Source organism: Coloeus monedula, assembly GCF_965178545.1.
Source record: "Coloeus monedula genome assembly, chromosome: 2".
Classification (NCBI taxonomy): domain Eukaryota; kingdom Metazoa; phylum Chordata; class Aves; order Passeriformes; family Corvidae; genus Coloeus; species Coloeus monedula.
The window spans coordinates 119,031,879-119,054,442 of NC_138782.1; the positions used below are offsets into that span (position 1 = coordinate 119,031,879).

General features: G+C 51.7%; 1 protein-coding gene across 1 annotated transcript in view; it reads left to right on the forward strand.

Annotated features, from left to right (window-relative positions):
• EFR3B (EFR3 homolog B) overlaps nucleotides 1–22,564 on the forward strand; it is a gene marked incomplete at its 3' end in the record, with an annotated part of 52,206 nt that overhangs the window by 26,595 nt on the left and 3,047 nt on the right. Inside the window, exons 9-19 of the mRNA XM_082277059.1 lie at nucleotides 1,069–1,180; nucleotides 5,527–5,578; nucleotides 5,739–5,911; nucleotides 7,314–7,389; nucleotides 12,110–12,271; nucleotides 14,060–14,191; nucleotides 14,285–14,352; nucleotides 15,269–15,396; nucleotides 16,486–16,577; nucleotides 17,089–17,137; nucleotides 18,331–18,437. Of these exons, the coding sequence (XP_082133185.1) occupies nucleotides 1,069–1,180; nucleotides 5,527–5,578; nucleotides 5,739–5,911; nucleotides 7,314–7,389; nucleotides 12,110–12,271; nucleotides 14,060–14,191; nucleotides 14,285–14,352; nucleotides 15,269–15,396; nucleotides 16,486–16,577; nucleotides 17,089–17,137; nucleotides 18,331–18,437 (1,151 nt within the window). The remainder of the gene's footprint in view (nucleotides 1–1,068; nucleotides 1,181–5,526; nucleotides 5,579–5,738; nucleotides 5,912–7,313; nucleotides 7,390–12,109; nucleotides 12,272–14,059; nucleotides 14,192–14,284; nucleotides 14,353–15,268; nucleotides 15,397–16,485; nucleotides 16,578–17,088; nucleotides 17,138–18,330; nucleotides 18,438–22,564) is intronic.

Here is a 22,564-nt window from a genome sequence, read left to right on the forward strand (position 1 = left end):
CCCCGTTCCCGTTCCCGTTCCCGTTCCCTCTCCCATCCCCGTTCCTGTCCCCGTCCCCATCCCCGTCCCCGTTCCCGTTCCCGTTCCCATTCCCCATCTCCCTCCCACATCCCCGTCCCCATCCCCGTCCCCGTTCCGGTTCCCGTTTCCTCTCCCATCCCCATCCCCGTCCCCATCCCCGTTCCCTCTCCCTTTCCCCGTTCCCATCCCCATCCCCATCCCCGTTCCCGTTCCCATTCCCGTCCCCGTTCCCGTTCCCGTTCCCGTTCCCGTCCCCTCCCCCATCCCCACCCCCATCCCCATCCCCGTTCCCATTCCTGTTCCCTCTCCCATCCCCATCCCCGTCCCCGTTCCGGTTCCCGTTTCCTCTCCCATCCCCATCCCCGTTCCCGTTCCCGTTCCCTCCCATCCCCGTTCCTGTCCCCATCCCCATCCCCGTCCCCATCCCTGTTCCCATCCCCGTTCCCTCTCCCGTTCCCGTTCCCATCCCCGTTCCCTCTCCCATCCCCGTTCCCGTTCCCGTTCCCGTTCCCTTTCCCTCTCCCATCCCCGTCCCCATCCCCGTCCCCATCCCCGTCCCCGTTCCCGTTCCCATTCCCCATCTCCCTCCCACATCCCCGTCCCCATCCCCGTCCCCGTTCCGGTTCCCATCCCCTCCCCCATCCCCATCCCCGTCCCCGTTCCGGTTCCCGTTTCCTCTCCCATCCCCATTCCCGTTCCCATCCTCATCCCCATCCTCGTTCCCGTTCCCGTTCCCGTTCCCGTTCCCGTTCCCGTTCCCGTTCCCGTTCCCTCCCATCCCCGTTCCTGTCCCCATCCCCATCCCCGTTCCCATCCCCGTTCCCTCTCCCATTCCCGTTCCCGTTCCCATCCCCATCCCCGTTCCCGTTCCCATCCCCATCCCCGTTCCCGTCCCCATCCCCATCCCCGTTCCCGTTCCCGTTCCCATCCCCATCCCCGTTCCCGTTCCCATCCTCATCCCCATCCCCATCCCCGTTCCCGTTCCCGTTCCCGTCCCCGTTCCCGTTCCCGTTCCCGTTCCCGTTCCCGTTCCCGTTCCGGCTCCAGGCTCCTTCTCGGGGACGCTCCCGCCGTACCAGCGCTCCGAGGTGATGGTTTTCATCATGAACAAGGTCCCGCTCCCGCCTTCCCAGCATTCCCTGGAGCCCGGATCCGACGGGTCAGCCCCGACCCCATTCCCGCTTTTCCTTGGATCCGTCCCGGCCTCGCATTCGGCTTTTCCCGGGAAAAGGCTCCCGACTTTCCTCACCTGCGGGAATCCGGCTCCGCTCCCGATCCGGGAATCCTTATCCCGCTTTTCCCCCCGGGAATTCCCAGATTTCCCAGCCCCACTCCGGGAATCCTTATCCCGCTTTTCCCCCGGGAATTCCCAGATTTCCCACTCCAGGAATCCTTATCCCGCTTTTCCCCCCTGGGAATTCCCAGATTTCCCACCCCCACTCCGGGAATCCTTATCCCGCTTTTCCTCTGGGAATTCCCAGATTTCCCAGCCCCACTCCGGGAATCCTTATCCCGCTTTTCCTCTGGGAATTCCCAGATTTCCCACCCCCACTCCGGGAATCCTTATCCCGCTTTTCCGCCCTGGGAATTCCCAGATTTCCCACCCCCACTCCAGGAATCCTTATCCCGCTTTTCCCCCTGGGAATTCCCAGATTTCCCAGCCCTGATCCGGGAATCCTTATCCCGCTTTTCCCCTGGGAATTCCCAGATTTCCCACTCCAGGAATCCTTATCCCGCTTTTCCGCCCTGGGAATTCCCAGATTTCCCACCCCCACTCCGGGAATCCTTATCCCGCTTTTCCCCCTGGGAATTCCCAGATTTCCCAGCCCCACTCCGGGAATCCTTATCCCGCTTTTCCCCCTGGGAATTCCCAGATTTCCCACTCCCACTCCGGGAATCCTTATCCCGCTTTTCCCCCCTGGGAATTCCCAGATTTCCCAGCCCCACTCCGGGAATCCTTATCCCGCTTTTCCTCTGGGAATTCCCAGATTTCCCACCCCCACTCCGGGAATCCTTATCCCGCTTTTCCCCTGGGAATTCCCAGATTTCCCACTCCGGGAATCCTTATCCCGCTTTTCCCCCGGGAATTCCCAGATTTCCCACTCCAGGAATCCTTATCCCGCTTTTCCCCCCTGGGAATTCCCAGATTTCCCACCCCCACTCCGGGAATCCTTATCCCGCTTTTCCTCTGGGAATTCCCAGATTTCCCAGCCCCACTCCGGGAATCCTTATCCCGCTTTTCCTCTGGGAATTCCCAGATTTCCCACCCCCACTCCGGGAATCCTTATCCCGCTTTTCCGCCCTGGGAATTCCCAGATTTCCCACCCCCACTTCAGGAATCCTTATCCCGCTTTCCCCCCTGGGAATTCCCAGATTTCCCAGCCCTGATCCGGGAATCCTTATCCCGCTTTTCCCCTGGGAATTCCCAGATTTCCCACTCCAGGAATCCTTATCCCGCTTTTCCGCCCTGGGAATTCCCAGATTTCCCACCCCCACTCCGGGAATCCTTATCCCGCTTTTCCCCCTGGGAATTCCCAGATTTCCCAGCCCCACTCCGGGAATCCTTATCCCGCTTTTCCCCCCTGGGAATTCCCAGATTTCCCAGCCCCACTCCGGGAATCCTTATCCCGCTTTTCCCCCCGGGAATTCCCAGATTTCCCACTCCAGGAATCCTTATCCCGCTTTTCCCCTGGGAATTCCCAGATTTCCCACTCCAGGAATCCTTATCCCGCTTTTCCGCCCTGGGAATTCCCAGATTTCCCAGCCCCCGCTCCCATTCCTGGTTTTCCATCCCAGAAATTCCCCCCATCCCAGATTTGGGACGATCCCGGAATTTCCCGCTGGAAGATCCCGATGATTCCTTTGTGGTGTGGATTTCCTTGGGAATTCCCGGCCGGAATCCGATCGTTTCTCCCGGAAATCCCAAGGAATTCCCAAAAATCCCTCCATCCCCACAACTCCCCCCGTCCTTTTCCCCGTGGAAACCTCTCCAAGCTTTTCCCGGAATTCCGGCGAACCGGATCCTTCCGGATCCCTCCGGATCTTCCTTCGGTTTTGCATCCAGGGAAAGCTCGGGAAAAGTTTGGAATCCTGGGATTCGGCGCCTCCGGGGCTCATCCCTGGAAATGTCGGGAATCTCCCGGGATGAGGCCGGAATTCCGTGCGAGGGAGGAGCGGGATGAGCTCCAAGGCGCTCCCAACCCCTCCCAGAATTCCCGGAATTCCCGGAATTCCCGGAATTCCTTCCTCATCCCGGAATTCCCTGCTCCGAACGACACCCGGGATCCTTTGGAATAGCCGGGATCCAGGAGGGAATTCCAGGAATCCTCGGGAATTTTGGGGAGAATTTCCCCACTTTTCCCATCTCCCCGAGGCTCTTCCCGCTTTTCCTCCCGGTGCCTCGGGAATTCCCGGGAATTCTCCCCGCTCCGGCAGCTCTGGGAAGAGCCGCAATTCCCGGAATTCTTTCCCTAAGGAAGTTGGGAATTCTCAGGTTCTCCTGCGGGATCCCCATCCCGCTCAATCCTCGGGAATCCCGGAATCCTCGGGAATCACCGGGGCGGGAAAAGCCGGGATTGAGGCGGCGGAAATTCCCAGATTTTCCCCTTTTTTCCATGGAAAATCCGCCGTTCCCGCAGGAATTGGGGATCCCGAGGGAGCCGGGAATGCTCCCCAATCCCAGGGAATTCCGAGGGATTTGGGATCCTTTCCCACCCCCCAAAAAAATCCCGGGAATTCGGAGCCTCCTCCCGATTTTCCCCAAATCCCGGGAATCGCCGAGCTCGGGGAATTGGGGGGCATTGGGGAATTGGGGGATTTTGGGGGGGATTTGGGATTTTTGGGGGTTTTTTTGGGATTTGGGATTTGGGGGAAGTTGTTGGGATTTGGGGTTTTTCGGGGATTTGGGGGTTTTTGGGAAGTTGTTGGGATTTGGGGTTTTTGGGATTTGGGTTTTTTTGGGAGATTTGGGATTTTTTGGGGCGAAGTTTTTGGGATTTGGGGTTTTTTGGGATTTGGGAATTTTGGGGGATTTGGGGTTTGTTTGGGAGTTGAGATTTTTTTGAGGGGATTTGGGGAGTTTTGGGAAGTTTTTTGGGATTTGGGGTTTTTTGGGATTTGGGGTTTTTTGGGAATTGGGATTGAGTTTTTTTTGGGATTTGGGGTTTTGGGGGGGATTTGGGGTTTTTCTTTGCTTTGGATTTTTTGGGGGATTTGGATTTTTTGGGGGATTTGGGAGTTTTTTGGGATTTGGGGTTTTTTGGGAATTGGGATTGGGGTTTTTTTGGGATTTGGGGGTTTTTCTTTGCTTTGGATTTTTTGGGAGATTTGGGGTTTGTTGGGATTTCTTTTTTTTGGGAATCGGGATTGGGGTTTTTTGGGGATTTGGGGTTTTTCTTTGCTTTGGATTTTTTGGGGGATTTGGATTTTTTGGGGGGATTTGGGAGTTTTTTGGGGAGAAATTTTTGAGATTTGGGTTTTCCGTTGATTTGGATTTTTTGGGAGATTTGGGGTTTTTTGGGATTTGGGGTTTTTTGGGAATTGGGATTTTTTGGGGATTTGGGGTTTTGGGGGGCATTTGGGTTCTTCTTTGCTTTGGATTTTTTGGGAGATTTGGGGTTTTTTGGGATTTCTTTTTTTTGGGAATCGGGATTGGGGTTTTTGGGGGATTTGGGGTTTTTCTTTGCTTTGGATTTTTTGGGGAATTTCGATTTTTTGGGGGGATTTGGGAGCTTTTTGGGGGGAAATTTTGGGGATTTGGGGTTTTTATGGATTTGGGGGTTTTGGGGGGATTTGTGGGTTTTTGGGGGAAGTTTTTGAGATTTGGGTTTTTCTTTGCTTTGGATTTTTTGGGAGATTTGGATTTTTTGGGGGGATTTGGGAGTTTTTTGGGGAGAAATTTTTGAGATTTGGGTTTTCCGTTGATTTGGATTTTTTGGGAGATTTGGGGTTTTTTGGGATTTGGGGTTTTTTGGGCATTGGGATTTTTTTAGGATTTGGGGTTTTTTGGGGGATTTGGGTTCTTCTTTGCTTTGGATTTTTTGGGAGATTTGGATTTTTTGGGGGGATTTGGGAGTTTTTTGGGATTTGGGGTTTTTTGGGAATTGGGATTTTTTTGGGATTTGGGGTTTTGGGGGGGATTTGGGTTTTTCTTTGCTTTGGATTTTTTGGGAGATTTGGATTTTTTGGGGGGATTTGGGAGTTTTTTGGGATTTGGGGTTTTTTGGGCATTGGGATTTTTTTAGGATTTGGGGTTTTGGGGGGGATTTGGGTTCTTCTTCGCTTTGGATTTTTTGGGAGATTTGGGGTTTGTTGGGATTTCTTTTTTTTGGGAATTGGGGGTTTTTTTTCCGATTTGTGTTTTTCTTCACTTTGGATTTTTTGGGGAATTCGGGGGTGGGGTTTTTTTGGGGGGGGATTTGGGAGGTTTTTTTCAGGACTTGGATTTTTTTCGGGATTTGAGCCTTTTTTTTCCCACCCCAGAATTTGGGACTTTTTTCCTCCCAGGGAAAACCGGAACCGCCTGACGCAGGTCATGCTCCTGAAATCCCTGCTCCAGGTGGGAATCCCCTTCCCGCGGGATCATCCCAACCCCATCCCAAACTCCGGAGTAACCAAATCCCGGGATTCTCTTCCCCTGGAACGCTCCGGGCTGAGCTCGGCTCACCCATCACCCTTGGGAGCCGCCCCAATCCCGGTTTTTCCCGGGATATTCCCAGGTTTCCGTGGGATTCCAGTGCAGCAACATGCTGACGGCGCTTCCCAGCGCCTTCCTGGACCGGCTCCTGTCGGCCGCGCTCCTGGAAGATCCCGAAATCCGACTTTTTGTCCTGGAAATCCTCAGCAGCTTCATCGACCGCCACGGGAATCGTCACAAGGTGTCGCCGGGCAGGTAAATCCCGGGAATTCCCGGCCGGGGAGGGAAATTTGGGATGGGAGCAGGGAGATGCCAAATTTGGTGAAATCCTGGATTTCCGGGAATGTCTGGGCTGGGTTTTCCAAGGGTTTTTCCCTTTGGATGCTCTGAGCTGGATCCCACCCTGAGAATTCCTGGATTTTCCTCTTTCCTGGGAATTCCCAGCCAGGGAGGGAAATCCGGGATGGGATCAGGGAGATGCCAAATTTGGTGAAATCCTGGATTTCTGGGAATGTCTGGGCTGGGTTTTCCAAGGGTTTTTCCCTTTGGGTGCTCTGGGCTGGATCCCACCCTGAGAATTCCCGACTTTTCCCTTTTCCCGGGAATTCCCGGCCGGGGAGGGAAATCCGGGATGGGAGCAGGGAGATGCCAAATTTGGTGAAATCCTGGATTTCTGGGATGCTCTGGGCTGGGTTTTCCAAGGGTTTTTCCCTTTGGGTGCTCTGGGCTGGATCCCTCCCATCCAACCCTGAGAATTCCTGGATTTTCCCTCTTCCCGGGATTTTCCCAGCTGGAATCAGGCCCAGAAATCCGGGATGGGATCAGGGAGAAGCCAAATTTGGTGAAATCTTGGATTTCTGGGAATGTCTGGGCTGGGTTTTCCGAGGGATTTTCCCTTTGGGTGCTCTGGGCTGGATCCGGCCCCGAGAATTCCTGGATTTTCCTCTTTCCTGGGAATTCCCAGCCAGGGAGGGAAATCCGGGATGGGATCAGGGAGAAGCCAAATTTGGTGAAATCCTGGATTTCTCGGAATGTCTGGGCTGGGTTTTCCAAGGATTTTTTCCCTTTGGATGCTCTGGGATGGATCCGTCCCATCCAACCCTGAGAATTCCTGGATTTTCCCTCTTCCCAGGATTTTCCCAGCTGGGATCAGGCCCAGAAATCCGGGATGGGATCAGGGAGAAGCCAAATTTGGTGAAATCCTGGATTTCCGGGAATGTCTGGGCTGGGTTTTCCAAGGGTTTTTCCCTTTGGATGCTCTGGGATGGATCCCACCCTGAGAATTCCCGACTTTTCCCTTTTCCCGGGAATTCCCAGCCAGGGAGGGAAATCCGGGATGGGAGCAGGGAGAAGCCAAATTTGGTGAAATCCTGGATTTCCGGGAATGTCTGGGCTGGGTTTTCCAAGGGTTTTTCCCTTTGGGTGCTCTGGGCTGGATCCCACCCTGAGAATTCCTGGATTTTCCTCTTTCCTGGGAATTCCCAGCCAGGGAGGGAAATCCGGGATGGGAGCAGGGAGATGCCAAATTTGGTGAAATCCTGGATTTCCGGGAATGTCTGGGCTGGGTTTTCCAAGGGTTTTTTCCCTTGGGATGCTCTGGGCTGGATCCCACCCTGAGAATTCCCAACTTTCCCCTTTTCCCGGGAATTCCCGGCAGCGCCATCGGCGACGTGGCCGTGCTGAAGCTGAAGGTGGAGAAATGTTCCCGCCAGGATTCCGTCTTCATGAAGAAGGTGCCGGAAAATCCGGAAAAATCCCCAAAATCGCCGCCCTTTTCCCCATTTTCGGAGCGACCCAATCCCATCCCAAAGCCGGGAATTCCCGGGAAAAGGGAAAAGTTGGGAATTCCCGGGAATTCCCAGCTTCCGGGCCGGGATTTGGGCTTTCCCGAGGTTCCCGTGCCCTTCCCGGGGCTCTCCTGGGATTCCTTGGGAATTTTCCTGGGATTCCTCGGGAATTCTCCACCTTCCCTGGGGGCGTTCCTTGGGAAAAGCTGGGATTTGGGGGTTTTTGGGGGTTTTTGGGGTTTTTTTGGGGTTTTTTGGGGTTTTTTTTAGGGATTTGGGGTTTTTTTGGGATTTGGGGATTTTGGGGGATTTGGGGCTTTTTTGGGATTTGGAGGTTTTTGGGGATTTTGGGGTTTTGGGGGGATTTTGGGTTTTTTGGGGGATTTTGCAGCTTTTTGGGGTTTTTTGGGGTTTTGGGGGATTTGGGGGTTTTTGGGAATTTTGGGGTTTTGGGGTATTTTGGGGTTTTGGGGGATTTTGCAGCTTTTTTGGGTTTTTTGGGAATTTTGGGGTTTTGGGGGATTTTGGGTTTTTTGGGAATTTTGGGGTTTTGGGGGGATTTTGGGTTTTTTGGGGAATTTTGCAGCTTTTTTTGGGGGTTTTGGGGATTTTGGGGGATTTTGGGGTTTTTGGGGAATTTTGCAGCTTTTTTGGGTTTTTTTTGGGGAATTTTGCAGCTTTTTTTGGGGGTTTTTGGGGATTTTGGGGTTTGGGGGATTTTGGGGTTTTTTGGGAATTTTGCAGCTTTTTTGGGGGGTTTTTGGGAGTTTTGGGGTTTTGGGGGATTTTGGGGTTTTTGGGGAGTTTTGCAGCTTTTTTGGGGTTTTTTTGGAGGTTTTGGGGGGTTTTGGGGTTTTTGGGGAATTTTGCAGCTTTTTTGGGGTTTTTTGGGGGAATTTTGCAGCTTTTTTGGGGGTTTTGGGTTTTTTTGGGGTTTTGGGGGATTTTGGGGTTTTTGGGGAATTTTGCAGCTTTTTTTGGGGTTTTTGGGAATTTTGGGGTTTTGGGGGATTTTGGGGTTTTGGGGAATTTTGCAGCTTTTTTGGGGGGTTTTTTGGGAATTTTGGGGTTTTGGGGGATTTTGGGGGATTTTGGGGGATTTTGCAGCTTTTTTGGGGTTTTTTTTGGGTTTTGGGGGATTTGGGGGTTTTTGGGGAATTTTGCAGCTTTTTTGGGGTTTTTTGGGGGGATTTTGGGGGATTTTGGGGTTTTTGGGGAATTTTGCAGCTTTTTTGGGGTTTTTTTTTGAATTTTGGGGTTTTGGGGGATTTTGGGGTTTTTGGGGAATTTTGCAGCTTTTTTGGGGTTTTTTTGGGGAATTTTGGGGGATTTTGGGGTTTTTGGGGAATTTTGCAGCTTTTTTTGGGGTTTTTGGGGAATTTTGGGGTTTTGGGGGATTTTGGATTTTTTTGGGAATTTTGCAGCTTTTTTGGGGGGTTTTTGGGAATTTTGGGGTTTTGGGGGATTTTGGGGTTTTGGGGAATTTTGCAGCTTTTTTGGGGGGTTTTTTGGGAATTTTGAGGTTTTGAGGGATTTTGGGGGATTTTGGGGGGGATTTTGCAGCTTTTTTTGGGTTTTTGGGGGATTTTGGGTTTTTTTGGGGAATTTTGCAGCTTTTTTTGGGTTTTTTTGAGAATTTTGGGGTTTTGGGGGATTTTGGGGTTTTTGAGGAATTTTGCAGCTTTTTTGGGGGGTTTTGGGAGTTTTGGGGTTTTGGGGGATTTTGGGCTTTTTTGGGGAATTTCGTTTTTTGGGGGAATTTTGGTTTTTTGGGGGAATTTGGTGAGTTATTTGGGTTTTTTGTGGATTTTGGGGGATTTGGGGGGTTTTGGGAATTTTGAGGTTTTTGGGGGGAGATTTGGGATTTTGGGGGGATTTTTAGGGTTTTTTGGGCATTTTAGGGTTTTTGGGGATTTCGGGTTTTGGGGGGATTTTGGGGTTTTTGGGAATTTTGGGGGTTTTGAGAATCTTGGGGTTTTGGGGGATTTGGGTTTTTTGGGGGTTTTTTTGGGTTTTTGGGGGTTTTTTAGGGATTTGGGATTTTTGGGGAATTTTGCAGGTTTGGGGGGGTTTTGGGGGGATTTTGGGTTTTTTTGGGGGGGAATTTTAGGGTTTTTTTTGGATTTTGGGGTTTTTGGGGGTATTTTAGTTTTTGGGGGGATTTGGGGTTTTTTGGGGGGAATTTTGAAGGTTTTGGGGGTTTTGGGGGGGATTTTGGGGTTTTTTTGGGAATTTTGGGTTTTTGGGGGATTTTGGGGTTTTTGGAAATTTGGGGGTTTTTGGGATTTTGGTTTTTTGGGGGAATTTGGTGAGTTTTTTGGGGTTTTGGGGGATTTGGGGGAATTTTGAGGTTTTTGGGTTTTTTGGGGGGGATTTGGGGTTTTGGGGGATTTTAGTGGTTTTTTGGGAATTCTGCGGGGTTTTGGGGTTTTTTGGGAGATTTTTTTGGAGTTTTTGGGAATTTTAGGGTTTGGGGCGATTTGGGGTTTTTTTGGGGATTTTGGGGGTTTTTTTGGGAATTTTGTTTTTTTGGGGGATTTTGGGGTTTTTTTGGGAATTTTGCAGGTTTTTTGGGGTTTTGGGGGGGATTTTGGGGGATTTTGAGGTTTTGGGGAATTTTGGGTTTTTTGGGGGAGATTTGGGGTTTTTGGGGGGTTTGTTGGGATTTTGGGGGTTTTTTGGGAATTTTGCAGGTTTTGTGGGGTTTTGGGGGGGATTTTGAAGTTTTTGGGAATTTTGGGGGTTTTTTTTGAATTTTCAGGGTTTTGGGGACTTTGGGGCTTTTTGGGGGAATTTTGAGGGGTTTGGGGGCTTTGGGGGGGGTTGGGTTTTTGGGGGGGAATTCTGAGGGTTTTGGGGGGATTTGGGGGGATTTTGGGAGCTTTTGGGATTTGGGTTTTTTTTGGGATTTGGGGGGTTTGGGTTTTTTTGGGGGGGATTTGTCTCTTTTTTGGATTTAGGGTATTTTTGGATTTGGGGTTTTTTGGGGGAATTTGAGGAGATTTTGGGTTTTTTTGGGGGATTTGGGGTTTTTTGGGTAATTTGGGTTTTTTGGGATTTGGGATTTTTTTGGGGGATTTTGGTTTTTTGGGAATTTTGCCGGTTTTGGGGTTTTTTTGTGATTTTCGGGGATTTGGGGACTTCTTGGGGTTTGGGGTTTTTGGGCGGATTTGGGGCTTTTTTGGGATTTGGGGTTTTTTGGGGGATTTGTCTCTTTTTTGGATTTGGGGGTTTTTTTGGGGAATTTGAGGGGATTTGGGGTTTGTTTGGGATTTTGGGGGATTTGGGGAGTTCTTGGGGTTTGGGGTTTTTTTTTGGATTTTGGGTTTTTTTGGGATTTCGGGGTTTTTTGGGGGGATTTGGGGCTATTTTGGGGATTTGGGGAGTTGTTGGGATTTGGGTTTTTTGGGGGGATTTGGGGCTCTTTTGGGGATTTTGGGGTTTGTTGGGGATTTGGGTACTTCGGGGATTTTGGGAGGTTTGGGAGGATTTGGGGGGGGTTGGGAGATTTTTGGGATTTTGAGGTTTTTGGGGTAATTTTGGGGTTTTTTGGGGGAATTCCCTATTCCCACCCCGAATCCCTCTGGAATTCCCTTCTGGAAACCCTTCCAGCCCCTTCTCCCCTATCCCATTGGATAATCCCGGAATTCCCAGAATTCCCACCCCGAATCCCTCTGGAATTCCCTCCTGGAAACCCTTCCAGCCCCTTCTCCCCCATCCCGTTGGATAATCTCAGAATTCCCAGAATTCCCACCCCGAATCCCTCTGGAATTCCCTCCTGGAAACCCTTCCAGCCCCTTCTCCCCTATCCCATTGGATAATCTCAGAATTCCCAGAATTCCCACCCCGAATCCCTCTGGAATTCCCTCCTGGAAACCCTTCCAGCCCCTTCTCCCCCATCCCATCGGATAATCCCGGAATTCCCGAAATTCCCACCCCGAATCCCTCTGGAATTCCCTTCTGGAAACCCTTCCAGCCCCTTCTCCCCGATCCCATCGGATAATCTCAGAATTCCCAGAATTCCCACCCCGAATCCCTCTGGAATTCCCTTCTCCAAACCCTTCCAGCCCCTTCGCCCCGATCCCATTGGATAATCCCGGAATTCCCGCAATTCCCACCCCGAATCCCTCTGGAATTCCCTTCTCCAAACCCTTCCAGCCCCTTCTCCCCCATCCCGTTGGATAATCTCAGAATTCCCAGAATTCCCACCCCGAATCCCTCTGGAATTCCCTTCTCCAAACCCTTCCAGCCCCTTCTCCCCCATCCCGTTGGATAATCTCAGAATTCCCAGAATTCCCACCCCGAATCCCTCTGGAATTCCCTCCTGGAAACCCTTCCAGCCCCTTCTCCCCTATCCCATCGGATAATCCCGGAATTCCCGCAATTCCCACCCCGAATCCCTCTGGAATTCCCTTCTGGAAACCCTTCCAGCCCCTTCTCCCCAATCCCATTGGATAATCCCGGAATTCCCGAAATTCCCACCCCAAATCCCTCTGGAATTCCCTTCTCCAAACCCTTCCAGCCCCTTCTCCCCGATCCCATCGGATAATCCCGGAATTCCCGAAATTCCCACCCCAAATCCCTCTGGAATTCCCTCCTGGAAACCCTTCCAGCCCCTTCTCCCCTATCCCGATGGATAATCCCGGAATTCCCGCAATTCCCGCAGCACGGCCAGCAGCTCTTCCGGCACCTTTTCCTGGTTTCCAAGGAGCGGGATAACGGCCGCGAGCACTTCCGGGCGCTCTTCCGGCTCCTGGTGCTGCTCAGCCTGGAGCTGGCCAATGATGACGTCATCGTGGACCTCGTGCGCCTGGCGCTCGCCCTGCAGGTCCGGAATGAGCCGGAATGAGCCGGAATGAGCCGGAATGATCCGGAATGATCCGGGGATGATCCGGGGTTTGGGGTTTATTTGGGATTTGGGGTTTATTTGGGATTTGGGGTCTCCAATGATGACGTCATCGTGGATCTCGTGCGCCTGGCGCTCGCCCTGCAGGTCCGGAATGAGCCGGAATGATCCGGAATGATCCGGGAATGAGCCGGAATGATCCGGAATGATCCGGGGATGATCCAGGATTTGGGGTTTGATTTGGGATTTGGGGTTTATTTGGGATTTGGGGTCTCCAATGATGACGTCATCGTGGACCTCGTGCGCCTGGCGCTCGCCCTGCAGGTCCGGAATGAGCCGGAATGATCCGGAATAATCCGGGGATGATCCGGGGTTTGGGGTTTATTTGGGATTTGGGGTTTATTTGGGATTTGGGGTCTCCAAAGATGACGTCATCGTGGACCTCGTGCGCCTGGCGCTCGCCCTGCAGGTCCGGAATGAGCCGGAATGATCCGGAATGTTCCGGAATGAGCCGGGATTGATCCGGGAATGAGCCGGGATTTGGGGTTTGATTTGGGATTTGGGGTTTATTTGGGATTTGGGGTCTCCAACGATGACGTCATCGTGGATCTCGTGTGCCTGGCGCTCGCCCTGCAGGTCCGGAATGAGCCGGAATGATCCGGAATGATCCGGGAATGATCCGGAAATGATCCGGGGATGATCCGGGATTTGGGGTTTATTTGGGATTTGGGGGGTTTTTTTGGTATTTTGGGGTTTTTTTGGAAATTGGGGCATTTTTTTGCGATTTTGGAGTTCTTTCGGTTTGGGGTTTTTTTATGACTTTGAAGGATTTGGGGGATTTAAGGGGCTTTTCCTGGGAGTTCAGGGCTGGTTTTGGGATCTGGGTTTTTTTTGGGATCTGGGGTTTTTTTGGGGGATTTGGGGTTTTATTGAATTTTTGGAGTGGATTTGGGGTGGTTTTTGGGATTTGAGGTTTTTTGGGGGGGATTTGGGATTTTATTGAATTTTTGGAGTGGATTTGGGGGTTTTTTTCGAGATTTGGGGTTCTTTAGGGGGGATTTGAGGTTTTATTGAATTTTTGGAGTGGATTTGGGGTTTTTTTGGGGATTTGGGGGTTTTTGGGGGGGATTTGGGGTTTTATTGAATTTTTGGTGTGGATTTGGGGTGTTGTTTGGGGATTTGGGGTTCTTTAGGGGGGATTTGAGGTTTTATTGAATTTTTGGGGGGGGATTTGGGGGGTTTTTTTGGGATTTGGGGTTCTTTAGGGGGGATTTGGTGTTTTATTGAATTTTTGGGGTGGATTTGGGTTTTTTTTTGGGATTTGGGCTTTTATTGGATTTTTAGGGGAGATTTTGGGGTTCTTTTGGGTTTTTTGGGGGGTGGATTTGGGGTTTTATTGAATTTTTGGGGGGGATTTGGGGTTTTTTTTTGGGATTTGGGCTTTTATTGGATTTTTAGGGGAGATTTTGGGGTTCTTTTGGGTTTTTTGGGGGGGGGATTTGGGGTTTTATTGAATTTTTGGGGGAGATTTGGGGTTTTTTTGGGGATTTGGGTTTTTATTGGATTTTGGGGTTTTTTGGGGGGGGGATTTGGGGTTTTACTCAATTTTTTGGGGGAGATTTGTGGGGGTTTTTTTTATGGGACGCCATTTAAGCTCCCTCGCCACCCAACCGTTCCACGCCGCCGCCAATTCCCTCCAGCTCGCGGGGATCCAACCCCTCCGGGAATGCGCTTTGACGCCGATCCCATGGGATTTTCCCGGTTTTCCAGGAGCTGGCGCAGAGCCCCGAGGAGCAGCTCCCGCCCTACAACCGCTGCGCCCTCCTGGCGCTCGGGGCCGCCTACCTGAGCCTCATCAGCCAACTGCTGACCGTGCCGCCCTTCTTCCAGCACATCCAGGAGGTGCGGCCGCAATCCCGGGAATCCCGGCAATTCCGGGACGATTCCGGCACATCCCGGAAGCTCCGAGCTGGGCTCCATCCCCGTTTTCCGCAGGTGATCCAGAGCCGGCAGAAGGAAGCGCCGTTCCTGCTGCCCGAGGAGGTGTTCGGGGAGAACCCCAGGTGAGGGCGGGGAACGGAGCATTCCCGGTTTTGTGATCCCGAGGGATTGGGCTGGAATTCCCAGGGAATGCCCGGATCCCTGGCAGTGCCCAGGGAAAGGCTGGAGCAGCCTGGGATCATCGGGGGAGGTGCCGGCCTTGGGATGGGATGGGATTGAAGCTGCGTGGATCCCAGCCAAAGCATTCCGGGATTCTGGGATCCAGGAGGCTCCGAATCCATGGCCAGGGGTTTTTCGGGAAGTCGGGCATGGGAAAGGGAAGGGAGAGCCTTCCTGGAGTGCCGAGATTGCCAGGGAAGGGCCTGGAGGCCGGAATTCCTTCCCGCAGAGGAGTCGGGATGGGGCTGGATCCAATGGCAGGCTGGGAGAGGCGGGAATGGAGGGATTTCCCTGGGAAAGGGCAGCTCGGGCTGGGATCTTGGGAAGGGATTCCCGGCTGCGCTGGAATTCCCAGGGAATCCCCGGATCCCCGGGAGCGTCCAGGGAAAGGCTGGAGCAGCCTGGGATCATTGGTGGGATGGGATCCGGATGGGATTGAAAGTCCCTTCCCATGAAACCATTCCGGGATTCCCGGATTATCAGCCCCGGGAATGGCAGGGTGGGAAGGACGTGAGGATTTTCCATGGGGAGAGGAAAACCTGTCCCAGCTTCCCTCGGGAACCGCCGGAGCCATTCCAGGGCCGGCTCCGCTTGGATTTTGGGAAAAGCTCCCTCATCCTGTGGAGCCCTGGAATAGGAAATGGCGACATTCCCGAGGTTTCCAGAGCTCCAGGAGCGTTTGGACAACGCTCCGGCACTGGGCGGGATTTTGGGATGAGAGCACGGCCTGGAATTGAATCCGTGAGCCCTGTGGATCCCATGGAGCTGGGAACATCCCATAATTCCTCTCTTTCCATGGATTTTCCCGTTTCTCCGCAGGGTGAGCGGGAGCCTGGAGCAGCTGGGGCCGGAGGTTTTCTTCTGGCAGAGTAAAATCAGCGAAATCCTGGGAAGCAGCGGATACAGCCTGGAGCGGCTCAGCATTCCCTACGTGCCGCAGCTGACCGGTACGGAAAACCGGGAAAACCGGGATAACCGGGAAAACCGGGATAACCCGGGATTCGGGACAGGCCGGGCTGGGAATGTGGGATCCTCACCATTCCCTGCCTCCTGCCCCTCCAGCCTTTATCCCAAATCCCAGCTCTCCTGGAGCCCCTTCAGGCTCGGGAAGTGGCTCTGAGGATTCCCGGGATCCTTCCCAGATCCAGCCGGACATTCCCGGCTCTCCCAGCCTGCCATTGGATGCAGCCCCATCCCGACTCCTCTCTGAGGAATTTTGGGAATGAGGGGGTTCTCTGGGAATCTCAGGACTTCAGGATGGGTCTCCCTTCCCTTTTCCTCCCTTTTATATCCCCCAAATCCCATAAAAATCCCTCGGGATGCATTCTGAGTATCCTCGATCCCAGAATTCCAGACTGGTTTGGGTGGGATCCACGGAGCTTCAATCCCATCCCATTCCATCCCCGGCACCTCCCCCGATGATCCCAGGCTGCTCCAGCCTTTCCTTGGACACTCCCGGGGATTCTCTGGGAATTCCAGCGCAGCCGGGAATTCCTTCCCAAGATCCCAGCCCGAGCTGCCCTTTCCCAGGGAAATCCCTCCATTCCCGCCTCTCCCAGCCTGCCATTGGATCCAGCCCCATCCCGACTCCTCTGCGGGAAGGAATTCCGGCCTCCAGGCCCTTCCCTGGCAATCTCGGCACTCCAGGAAGGCTCTCCCTTCCCTTTCCCATGCCCGACTTCCAGAAAAACCCCTGGCCATGGATTCGGAGCCTCCTGGATCCCAGAATCCCGGAATGCTTTGGCTGGGATCCACGCAGCTTCAATCCCATCCCATTCCAAGGCCGGCACCTCCCCCGATGATCCCAGGCTGCTCCAGCCTTTCCCTGGGCACTGCCAGGGATCCGGGCATTCCCTGGCAATTCCAGCCCAGCCGCGAATTCCTTCCCAACATCCCACCCCGAGCTTCCCTTTCCCACTGAAGCCGTTCCCTGTGCCCTGTCCTGGCTGGATTTCGGGAATGGCTTTTCCCGGAGTCAGGCTGGGATTCCGAGGCCGGAATCGTTTCCTGATGCCGCCGTTCCCGTTCCTTCCCAGACGAGGATCGTTTATCCAAGAGGAAAAGCATCGGAGAAACCATTTCCCTGCAGGTGGAGGTGGAATCCAGGAACAGCCCGGAGCGGGAGCAGGTCCGGGATCCAGAGCTGGGAATTCCCTCGGGATGTGCCCTTCAACCCTCCCTTAACTGTGGGAATTCATGGAATTGTGGGTGCTGGAAAACTCTGGGATCACCGACGGCTTCCCAGGAATTTTCTGGGAATGTCAGGGAATTCCCAACTCCCTCTGGCGCTTCCCAAATTCCCGCCCAGGCGCCGGCAGATCCCGTTTTCCACGGGATCCTGGGTGTCCCGGTGCTGGCGTTGGGTGGCCAATCCCAGCATTCCGAGATTTTTCGGGTCAGAAAAGACCCGAAATTCCCACCAGAATTCCTGATTTTCCCTGGATTCCCTTTCCTTAGGAATCTTCAGAGGGGGCTAAACCGGGGCTGCTCCAGCTGGAAAACTCCCGGTTTTTTTAGGAGAAATATCCCAGATTTTTATGGAGAAACAACAAAACCAGAGCCTGGCCTGGTGGGTCTGGGATTCCCACCTGGAATTCCGGGCTTTTCCTGGAATCTCATCCCGATTTCCTTCCCCGCAGAGAGCTCCGGCGGAGGAGATCACCTACGAGACGCTGAAAAAGGCCATCGGTAAGGGAGGGAATCCCGGGAATTCCGGCAATTCCAGGAATTCCGGGAATTCCAGGAATTTTGGGAATTCGGGAATGGGGTGGGGGTTTTATATTTGGAGGGGTTTTGGGGATTTTGGTTCTGGTTTTTTTGGGGATTTGGGGTTTTATGGGGATTTAGGTTTTTCTGGGATTCGGGGATTTTGGGGAAGTTTTGGCGATTTGGGGTGTCTTGGGAATTTTGGGGGGTGTAGGGTTTTCTTGGATTTGGGGTTTTTTGGGGGAATTTGGGATTTTTTTGGGGGGTGGGAGGGTTTTTTTTGGATTTAGGGGGTTTTTTTGGATTTACAAGGACTTTTTGGAATTTGGGATTTTTTGGGATTTGGGGTTTTCTTGGGGATTTGGTTTTTTGGGGATTTGAGGTTTTTTTTTATTTTCAGGGGTTTTTTTTGGATTTGGGGTATTTTGGACATTTTGGGGGTCTCTTTATTTGGGGGGCTTCTGGGATTTGGGGTTTTTTGGGGGGATTTGGGGTTTTTTTTTTGGGATTTTGGGTTTTTTTTCAGATTTGCAGCTGGTTTTGGGATTTGGGGTTTTTTGGGATTTGGGGCTTTTTGGAGGCATTTGGGAGTTTTTTCGGAATTTGGGCGTTTTTTGCGATTTGGGAGATTTGTGGGGGGGATTTGTTTTGGGGGGATTTGGAGGGGTTTTTTTGGGATTTTTTTGTTTTGTTTTGGGGTTTTTTTTGGGATTTGTTTGGACTTTGGGAATGGGGGAACTTGGAAAAACTCCGGGAGACAGAGGCCAAGCATTCCCAGCAAATCCCCGGGCATTTCAATCCCTCCGGGAATTGGGCTCCACCACCGGGCAGCTCCAATCCCTGGCCGCTCTTTCCATGGAAAAACCATTCCCAACATCCCCCGGAGCATCCCCGGAGCCACCGGAGGCCATTCCCGATTTTCCTGCGGGAAAAGCCATTCCCGATCCCACTTGGCCGCTTCCTCCTGGCCAGGAATTCCAGAGCAGGAAAACCCCTCGGGATCCTCCTTTTCTCCAGGCTGAGCCTTCCCAGCTCCTTCCTCTTCTCCACGCCCTTCCCTGAATCCGTTCCCAACTCTCCGTGGGATGGATCCCACCCCAATCCCCACGCTGGCCCCCTTCTCCTCCAGCGGGGCGGCCGCCGTGCCGGCATTCCCGCTTTTCCCGCTTTTCCAGTGGACAGCGTGGCCGTGGAGGAGCAGGAGCGGGAGCGCCGGCGCCAGGTGGTGGAGAAGTTCCAGAAGGCTCCGTTCGAGGAGATCGCCGCCCATTGCGGAGCCCGGGTCAGTCGGAATTCCCTCGGGAATGGGGGGTCGGGAAGGAGGCGCCGGGAGGGGAAGGGCTGGAAAAGACGGGAAGGAGGGAAGGGAAGTGGGGATGGAATGAGGGAGGCGAGGGCCGGAGAGATGGAAAGAGCCAGGGTCCGACGAGCCCCGAACAGCCCCAAAAAGCGGCCGATCCAAACGCCTCCAAAAGCCCCCAAAAGCCTCAAAAAGCCTCAAAAAGCCCCAAAAAATGCAAGCCTGCAGAGGCCCAAAAAGCCCCCCCAAAATTCCCAGAAAGCCCCCAAAAGCCTCAGCCCCAAAAAACGCAAATCTGCAGAGGCCCAAAAAGCCCCCCAAAAATTCCCAAAAAGCCTCAAAAAACGCAAGCCTGCAGAGGCCCAAAAAGCCCCCAAAAATGCCCAAAAAGCCACCAAAAAATCCCAAAAGAGCCACCAAAAAAATCCCAAAAAATCCCCCAAAAGCCTCAAAAAGCCCCAAAAAACGCAAGCCTGCAGAGGCCCAAAAACCCCCCCAAAATTCCCAAAAAGCCCCAAAAAGCCCCAAAAACCGCAAGCCTGCCGAGGCCCAAAAATCCCAAAAAAATCCCCAAAAAGCCACCCAAAAAAGCCCCCAAAAAGCCACCAAAAAAGCCCCCAAAACCACAAGCCTGCAGAGGCCCAAGAAGCCCCAAAAGCCACCAAAAAATCCCCAAAAAGCCTCAAAAAAAATCCCCAAAAAACGCAAGCCTGCAGAGGCCCAAAAAGGCACCAAAAATCCTCAAAAAGCCACCAAAAAATCCCAAAAAAGCCCCAAAAAGCCCCCAAAAACGCAAGCCTGCAGAGGCCCAAAAAGCCACCCCAAAATTCCCAAAAAGCCACCAAAAAATCCCAAAAAAGCCACCAAAAAAGCCCCAAAAAGCCTCAAAAAGCCCCAAAAAACGCAAGCCTGCAGAGGCCCAAAAACCCCCCCAAAATTCCCAAAAAGCCCCAAAACCCGCAAGCCTGCAGTGGCCCAAAAATCCCCAAAAATCCTCAAAAAGCCACCAAAAAAGCCCCAAAAAGCGCAGGGCTGCAGAGGCCCAAAAAGCCCCAAAAGCCACCAAAAAATCCCCAGAAGTCCCCCAAAACCGCAAGCCTGCAGAGGCCCAAAAAGGCACCAAAAATCCCCAAAAAGCCACCAAAAAATCCCAAAAAAGCCACCAAAAAAGCCCCAAAAAGCCTCAAAAAGCCCCAAAAAACGCAAGCCTGCAGAGGCCCAAAAAGCCCCCCCAAAATTCCCAAAAAGCCCCAAAACCCGCAAGACTACAGAGGCCCAAAAATCCCCAAAAAATCCTCAAAAAGCCACCAAAAAAGCCCCAAAAAGCGCAAGGCTGCAGAGGCCCAAAAATCCCCAAAAGCCACCAAAAAATCCCCAAAAATCCCCCAAAACCGCAAGCCTGCAGAGGCCCAAAAAGGCACCAAAAATCCCCAAAAAAGCCCCAAAAAGCCTCAAAAAAAATCCCTAAAAAACGCAAGCCTGCAGAGGACCAAAAAGCCCCCAAAAATCCCCAAAAAGCCACCAAAAAATCCCAAAAATGCCACCAAAAAAACCCAAAAAAGCCCCCAAAAGCCTCAAAAAATCCTCAAAAAAGGCAAGCCTGCAGAGGCCCAAAAAAGCACCAAAAATCCCCAAAAAGCCACCAAAAAATCCAAAAAAAGCCCCCAAAAGCCTCAAAAAGCCCCAAAAAATGCAAGCCTGCAGAGGCCCAAAAATCCCCAAAAAATCCCCAAAAAGCCACCAAAAAATCCCCAAAAATCACAAGACTGCAGAGGCCCAAAAAGCCCCAACAAATCCCCAAAAAGCCACCCAAAAAATCCCCAAAAAGCCCCAAAAAAACCCAAAAAGCCCCAAAAAACGCAAGCCTGCAGAGGCCCAAAAAGCCACCAAAAAGCCACCAAAAAATCCAAAAAAAGGCACCAAAAAAATCCCAAAAAATCCCCAAAAATCCCCAAAAATCAGAAGCCTGCAGAGGCCCAAAAAGCCCCAACAAATCCCCAAAAAGCCACCCAAAAAATCCCCAAAAATCCCCAAAAAACCTCAAAAAGGCCCAAACCCCAAAAGCCCCAAAAAGCCCCAAAACCCTCAAAAAAGCCACCAAAAAAGGCCCAGAAAATCCCCCCAAAAAGCCCCAAAAAAGCCCGAAAAGATGCCAAAAAGTTCAAAAAAATGCCCAAAAATCCCCAAAATCCCCCAAAAAGCCACCAAAAAATCCCCAAAAAGCACAAGGCTGCAGAGGCCCAAAAAGGCACCAAAAAGCCACCAAAAAATCCCAAAAAAGCTACCAAAAAATCCCAAAAAAGCCCCAAAAAGCCTCAAAAATCCCCCAAAACCGCAAACCTGCAGAGGCCCAAAAAGGCACCAAAAATCCCCCAAAAGCCACCCAAAAAATCCCAAAAAAGGCACCAAAAAAATCCCCAAAAATCCCCAAAAATCCCCAAAAATCCCCAAAAATCCCAAGCCTGCAGAGGCCCAAAAAGCCCCAACAAATCCCCAAAAAGCCACCCAAAAAATCCCCAAAAATCCCCAAAAAGCCTCAAAAAGGCCCAAACCCCAAAAGCCCCAAAAAGCCCGAAAACCCTCAAAAAAGCCCCGAAAAAGGCCCAGAAAATCCCCCAAAAAAGCCCCAAAAAAGCCCGAAAAGACGCCAAAAAGTTCCAAAAAATGCCCAAAAATCCCCAAAATCCCCCAAAAAGCCACCAAAAAATCCCCAAAAATCACAAGGCTGCAGAGGCCCAAAAAGGCACCAAAAAGCCACCAAAAAATCCCAAAAAAGCCACCAAAAAATCCCAAAAAAGCCCCAAAAAGCCTCAAAAATCCCCCAAAACTGCAAGCCTGCAGAGGCCCAAAAAGGCACCAAAAATCCCCCAAAAGCCACCCAAAAAATCCCAAAAAAGGCACCAGAAAAATCCCAAAAAATCCCCAAAAATCCCCAAAAATCACAAGCCTGCAGAGGCCCAAAAAGCCCCAACAAATCCCCAAAAAGCCACCCAAAAAATCCCCAAAAATCCCCAAAAAACCTCAAAAAGGCCCAAACCCCAAAAGCCCGAAAAAGGCCGAAAACCCTCAAAAAAGCCCCGAAAAAGGCCCAGAAAATCCCCCAAAAAAGCCCCAAAAAGGCCCAAAAAGATGCCAAAAAGTTCCAAAAACTGCCCAAAAATCCCCCAAAATCCCGCAAATCCCCCAAAAAGCCACCAAAAAATCCCCAAAAAGCACAAGGCTGCAGAGGCCCAAAAAGGCACCAAAAAGCCACCAAAAAATCCCAAAAAAGCCACCAAAAAATCCCAAAAAAGCCCCAAAAAGCCTCAAAAATCCCCCAAAACTGCAAGCCTGCAGAGGCCCAAAAAGGCACCAAAAATCCCCCAAAAGCCACCCAAAAAATCCCAAAAAAGGCACCAAAAAAATCCCAAAAAATCCCCAAAAAGCCTCAAAAATCCCCAAAAATCACAAGCCTGCAGAGGCCCAAAAAGCCCCAACAAATCCCCAAAAAGCCACCCAAAAAATCCCCAAAAATCCCCAAAAAACCTCAAAAAGGCCCAAACCCCAAAAGCCCCAAAAAGCCCAAAAACCCTCAAAAAAGCCCCGAAAAAGGCCCAGAAAATCCCCCCAAAAAGCCCCAAAAAAGCCCAAAAAGACGCCAAAAAGTTCCAAAAAATGCCCAAAAATCCCCAAAAATCCCCCAAATCCCCCAAAAAGCCACCAAAAAATCCCCAAAAAGCACAAGGCTGCAGAGGCCCAAAAAGCCACCAAAAAGCCACCAAAAAATCCCAAAAAAGCTACCAAAAAATCCCAAAAAAGCCCCAAAAAGCCTCAAAAATCCCCCAAAACCGCAAGCCTGCAGAGGCCCAAAAAGGCACCAAAAATCCCCCAAAAGCCACCCAAAAAATCCCAAAAAAGGCACCAAAAAAATCCCCAAAAATCCCCAAAAATCCCCAAAAATCACAAGCCTGCAGAGGCCCAAAAAGCCCCAACAAATCCCCAAAAAGCCACCCAAAAAATCCCCAAAAATCCCCAAAAAGCCTCAAAAAGGCCCAAACCCCAAAAGCCCCAAAAAGCCCGAAAACCCTCAAAAAAGCCCCGAAAAAGGCCCAGAAAATCCCCCAAAAAAG